Below are 6,425 nucleotides of genomic sequence, written 5' to 3' on the forward strand. Positions count from 1 at the left end.
AGTGTCTGGGGGTGTGCCTTTCACTGGCAGATGTTATTTTGACATGCTTTGGTGTTGAGCTCATGTTCTTTTCACTGTCATTGACCTTGCTTATGTCTGTTTCATGCCGGCTTTGGACCTAGCATTGTTTGCTTGACATTGGATCCTATTTTGGGACAGTTTGCTCTCTAGATTGCATACTTGCAATTTATTACAGCAAGCAGTTATTGGTGGACTGAGGTGTACTTTTCATGCTGAAATATCCTGATTTGGTATACCGCACCTAGTACTAAGTGGGCAGCAACTTTTGGCACACTTTGCTCGCCCTTTGGACCCCGTTTTGGTCATTTTTGGGCAGTTTCTGCAGTAAAACAGCAAGCAGTTTTGGACTGTTTGGGCATTTCCAGTCTGCATAATGGCGTCATCTTCGCATGATAGTGCCATCTTTAACATTACAAAGTTGGATGGTACCAACTACTCTTATTGGAAGAGTCAAATTTGGCAGGTCTTGGTGTAGAAATCTCAGATTAAGCCACTTCGGTTGAGTGGGGAGCAGCCTGAAACTATGGACAATGACGACTGGCTTGAACTTGATGAGCTATGTAAGTCCACGATTGTATTGTCTCTCACTGAACAGGTACATTATAATGTATTTGAGGAAGCACAGAGTGCATGGGATCTATGGAATAAGATCAAGAATCTTTATGATAAGAAAAGTCCGGCGAGTCAGATGTACTGGTTGAAGCAGCTTATGGATCTGCGCATGAAGGATAATGCGACTATGTCTGCTCACTTGAGCCAGTTCCATGCTATACTGAAGAACCTGACTTCGCAGGATATCACCTTTGGAGAGGAAGTAACTCCTCTTTTCTTGCTTGGGACTCTGAATGAGTCATGGGATGTATTCCGCACTGCCCTATGTGCCTCTAGTGCTACTCTAAAATTAGCAGATGTTGAGAGTGCTCTTCTTCAGGAAGAGGTGAATCGCAAAAACTTGGATGCCTCTCGTGGTAGTCATGCTTTGACAGTTAGAGGCAGGAATGATAGGTATGACCGTGGTAATGGCCGAGGCCGTGACTCGCAAAAGGGTCGGTCTAAATCTCGTGGTGGCAAGTCGCGTAGTAAGTCGCGTGGACGCAATGCAAATGTCACTTGTCATCATTGTGGGAAAAAGGGCCATATTAGACCACAGTGTCATGAGTTGCGCAATGAGAAGTGCAAGGATAAGGGGAAAGATAAAGTGCAGGAGAAGTCCTCTGATCGCAGCATAGTACCTGCGAAGTCCAACGTCAAGATTGAGGAAATTAATGTCACGCAGACTGAAGAGTCCGATGGTGGTGATGAGCTTATACTTGCAGCTAGTTCTTCTGATGCTTCACACTTGACTGAGACACCTAGTATGTATGCACAGTGCTGGTTATTGGATTCAGGTGTGTCCTTCCATGTGACGCCTTACCGTGAGTGGTTTCACTCTTACCGTACTGTATCTGGATCAGTCAGACTTGGAGATGACAGGTCTCTTGATATTGTGGGTTGTGGAGATATTCAGTTGCAGTTTTCCACTGGCAGTTCCTTTTTGCTCAGGGATGTACGTCATGTACCTGCGCTTACGCGTAGTCTTATGTTTGGAGGAAAGTTGGATGATGCAGGATTTCATGTCTGTTTTGGGGATTCTGCCTGGAAGATTACCAAAGGCAGACTTGTGCTTGCTAGAGGCGCCAAGGCTGGCAGCCTCTATCCTCTTGTTGTATCTGGGTCTTCTGTAGACCATGTTTTGGCAGTGGGCTCTATCCCACATGTATCACTTTGGCATGCCCGTTTGGGGCATATGTCTTTGAAAGGAATGAAAATGTTATCTGGTTTGCAGTATCTTCCGCCTTTGGATTATGCATGTTTTGACTCGTGTGATCATTGTCTTTATGGTAAGCAGAATAGGTCTACGCATAAGAAATCGGGTAGGCTACGCATGAGTGAGCCCTTGGCATTGGTGCATTCCGATGTTTGTGGGCCTATGCCTTGCATGTCTATGGGTGGCGCGAAGTACTTCGTTACCTTCATTGATGATTTTTCTAGGAAAGTGTGGGCTTATCCCATAAAGCAGAAGTCCGATGTCTTGGCAGTTTTTCAGAGATGGCTTGCTCTTGTTGAGAACCAGACTGGGTATAGGCTGAAATGCCTTAGGACAGATAATGGGGGAGAATATGTCTCGCATGCTTTTGAGCAGTTTTGTGATGACAGGGGTATTAAGCGTCAGTTGACCGCCCCTTACACCCCACCCCAGAATGGTTTGGCTGAGCGCATGAACAGGACTATTCAGGAGCGTGTGCGCTCTATGCTTAGCCATGCAGGCCTACCCCCGAGTTTTTGGGCTGAGACTGTTAGTACGTTAGTGCATGTCATAAACCGATCGCCTTCCAGTGGATTGGATTTCCAGGTTGCAGAGGAAGTTTGGGCTGGTAAGCCACCCTCTTATGCGCATCTCCGTGTCTTTGGATGTGAGGCATTCTGCCATGTGCCCAAGGACAAGAGGAGTAAATTGGATCCAAAGAGCATTAAATGCATATTCCTTGGCTATGGTGAGTCAGGAGAGATGGGCTATCGCCTATGGGATCCGCAGGCGCGGAAAATAGTACGCAGCCATGATGTCGTCTTCCATGAAGACAAGATGCACAGGCAGCCTGAGAAGGTGGTTGAGATCCGCAGAGTGATCTTTCAGGAGGAGCCTAAAGCTCCAGCACAGCCAGTAGTACAGCCTGCAGCAGTTCCTCCACAAGGCCAGGATGTTGGACATGTAGTTAGACAGGCAGCAGAGCCTGCGGTGAGACGGTCTGCTAGAGATAGACGTCCACCTGACAGATTTCAGCCCTCTATGCATTATGTTTTGGTTACAGATGCAGGAGAGCCTTTCACTTATGATGAGGCTATGCGCAGGGGTGACAGTCACTCCTGGGAGAGGGCTATGCAGTCTGAGATAGACTCCCTGCATAAGAATGAGACTTGGGATTTGGTTGCCTTGCCTAAGGGCAAGAAGGCTTTGCCATGCAAGTGGGTGTACAAGCTGAAAAGTACCCCTGGACACCCCAAGCCGGTATACAAGGCTAGATTGGTAGCAAAGGGTTTTAAGCAGGAATATGGTGTGGACTTTGATGAGGTCTTCTCTCCTGTGGTTAAGATGACCACCCTGCGCTTAGTCTTGGCTTTGGTTGCACAGCTTGACTTAGATCTATATCAGATGGATGTCAAGACGGCTTTTCTACATGGGGACTTGCATGATGAGATCTATATGGATCAGCCTAAGGGCTTTGCAGAACCTGGCAGGGAGCACCTAGTGTGCAAGTTGAAGAAGAGCTTGTATGGCTTGAAGCAGGCACCTAGGGAATGGTATCATAAGTTTGATGCCTTTATGTAGTCACAGGGCTACAACAGGAGTGCTATGGATCCGTGTCTTTACACGAAGAAAGCCTGTGATGGCAGTTTGCTTATCTTGGTACTCTATGTTGATGATATGCTGATAGTAGGGAAAGCTCATGATGAGCTAGATGCTCTTAAATCTCAGCTGAAGAAGAGCTTTGAGATGAAGGATTTGGGACAGGTCTCACATATACTTGGGATGCGCATTAAGCGCGATAGGCATCAGGGACTTTTGTATCTCTCACAGCGGGAGTACATTCATAAAGTCCTTGAGCGCTTCCGCATGCAGGACGTAAAGCCTATTGGCTGTCCATTACCTTCTTATGTGAAGGTATCACAGGCCGATTGTCCGCAGACAGATGAGCAGAGAGCCGAGATGGCCAAGATCCCTTATGCATCAGCTGTGGGCAGTTTGATGTATGCCATGATAGCCACTCGTCTAGATATTACACATGCAGTTGGTGTTGTGGCACGCTATATGGCTACACCTGGCAGCAGACATTGGGATGCCGTGAAGGGTATCATGAGGTACCTGAAGGGCACAGCAGATATGTGTATTTGCTATGGCAGCCAGGATACAGGGGTCGTGGGGTACATTGACTCCGATTATGCAGGACATGCAGATAGTAGGAAGTCCACTTCTGGCTATGTATTCACCTATGCTGGAGGGGCTATCTCTTGGATGTCCAGGGTTCAGAAGTGTACGGCTTTGTCTACCACTGAGGCCGAGTATGTTGCAGCCACTGAGGCTTGCAAGGAGGCCATATGGTTAGGCCGTCTAGTTGCTGACCTTGGGATTGATGCTACACCTACACTGCATTCGGATTCTATGAGTGCCATTCAGTTGGCTAAGAATCCGGTCTTCCATGCGAAGACGAAACACATTGAGGTGAGGTATCACTTCATACGTGGTGTCGTGGAGGACAGGTCTGTTGACCTTGTCAAGATCTCCACTGACGAGAATCCTGCAGATTTGCTCACGAAGAGCCTCACTACTGAGCGCTTTGCCTTCCTCAGGAGGTTGATGGGCGTTGGATGAGATGTCACCTTTCCTCACCTATGTACATTTGTACTGTCTTTTCTTTTTCTTTTCTCTCTCACTAGGGCAGATTCGCCTTTAAGTGGGAGGTTGTTGGGGGTAAAGGCGCCTCCGCCGTGCCGCCCCGTGTATTACTACACTGACAGTACCCGCCACTGCACACTACAGGTGGCGGGCGCCTGTCACGTCACTTTATTCTTTATTCTTTTAGTGACAGTTTGAATAAAGGAAGGCCCGGTCACACATTGTGACTGTTGGAGTTCCCATTTCTTGTCTCTCTCTTTCTTGCTCTTGCTCTCCCGCCATAGCTCGCGTGCAAGCTTCGATCCTTCTCACCTTTCAACCATGTGGACAAATCTAACGAAAACTAACATGACAAGATCATTACACAACACATATGAGGGTTTAATTGAAATAAGATCTAAAATAAACTTAAGTAAATTTTGCGTAGCTAGCTCAAACTTTTCATTATGATAAGTATTCTTACACACTAGATTACAATATCTTCTTTAAACAATTATCCTTACAAAGGATGATAAATTTTGATGAGCTCTTTAATACTATTTTAGCAAAAGATTTACTCAAATAGATTTTTTAAACCAAACATGCTTGGTACCTTTTGCAATTTAAAAAAAAAATTAGAGACATAGTTTCTTTAAGCAATATCACCAAAGAACAAAAATATCACAAATATTGATGGAGGTAACTTTTTAAGAAAAAAGAACAAAATTACATCAATGTGTCTTCCTTGATGAAAGGAGAAGGAAGGAAGTTTAAATACATGAAGTAGCCTTTAATTTCTCTTTCATAATTAGACTTGCTATATCTTGGCTTGATTCTTCTATGCCCTCGGATGGTACTTCAAGAACTTGAACTTCAGTAGGAGGGACCTATTAGGAATTTGAATTTTGTTTGCACTCTCCACAATTGTGCTTTAACCTCTCTTTGCTCTTGATGTTGCAAACCACTGCAATAGTCTTCATATGACTTACCAATGCCACCTTAGATGCAAGTCCACTTGCATATACATAAAATACAATCTCATGAGCATATTGAATGCCTTGATTGAAGTCCCAATAACTTTCTTTTTCTTTCTCAAAACAACCTTTGCAATCCTCTGGTCTTCTTCAAGGTCTTCATCATTGCACTCCTTGTCCAAGCCTTAAAAGTCCAAAATGGAAGGCTTGTTGACATTGTTTATATATCACTCAAAATTGATGAAGCTTTTTTCCATGGTCACTAATGTCAAAACCACAAAGGAATCTATAGATCCAAAAGAAAAGGTTCTATCCATTGGTAAGAAGTCAACACTACCAACTAGCATGTAATACTTGTAAGAAATGCTTTCAAAAGCATTTTTCAAAGCTTCCACTTGCTTTCGATCAAAAAATGATAACAATATGAATTGTTTAGGTTCACATATCATTTGTAGTAGAGTGGATATAACCTTTCCAAACTTTATCGAGTTCCATTTCATTCCCTTAACTCCATGTGTTGCATCTAGAACAATAACCCCGATGGTAATTAGATCTCTATAACCATTATGTATAAGATCAAAGGTTTCTAGATTGCATCCGACAACATATACATGCCAAGGCGAACTAGTGGAGGATTGAAGATAATTTTTCTTTTTTCCAATTAGGAAGTTCACAATATCTTTTGCTCCATTTGGTAGGGACCCTGCATCAAATCCATATGTGAGCTTCTTTGATACCCAGTCATTGCAAATGCCTAAAATTTTTGTATAGACTTCATCATTGATATCATAGTCATCAACAAGCTCTTCCCAAGTCTTAATCACAGTGCTACTTTCTAGAATTGAGGCATTGAAAAGAGTGACTGATTCCTCATTTAGGACCCTATCTTGCTTGATTTTCTTAGCCCTTGTTTCCATGTCAATCATATATTCCTTATCCCATTTGTTTCTAAGAAAAAGGATATAGCCTTCATTTATCTCCTCTTGCAGTGTAAGGAAGTCTCCATTTTTTAGACCCAT

The 6,425-nt window shown here is 44.0% G+C and overlaps 1 protein-coding gene across 1 annotated transcript; it reads right to left on the reverse strand.

Annotated features, from left to right (window-relative positions):
- Window positions 1-5,084: 5,084 nt before the first annotated feature.
- LOC148039825 (uncharacterized) lies at window positions 5,085-6,425 on the reverse strand. Its single transcript, XM_087662344.1, has 2 exons — window positions 5,877-6,425; window positions 5,085-5,135 (listed from the first exon to the last, which is right to left on the reverse strand). The coding sequence occupies exons 1-2, from the start codon at window positions 6,423-6,425 to the stop codon at window positions 5,085-5,087; spliced, it is 600 nt and encodes a 199-aa protein (XP_087518470.1).

Source organism: Lygodium microphyllum, chromosome 2, assembly GCF_053477565.2.
Source record: "Lygodium microphyllum isolate KBCC chromosome 2, Lygodium_microphyllum_v1.1.10, whole genome shotgun sequence".
In the NCBI taxonomy this organism is placed as follows: Eukaryota; Viridiplantae; Streptophyta; class Polypodiopsida; order Schizaeales; family Lygodiaceae; genus Lygodium; species Lygodium microphyllum.

Coding starts and splice junctions, on each gene's coding strand:
- LOC148039825 (XM_087662344.1), bottom strand. CDS start 6,425: ATGGGTCTAAAAAATGGAGACTTCCTTACACTGCAAGAGGAGATAAAT. Junction 5,136..5,876: donor ACTCGATAAAGTTTGGAAAG/GTTATATCCACT, acceptor TTTCTTAAAAAG/TTACCTCCATCAATATTTGT.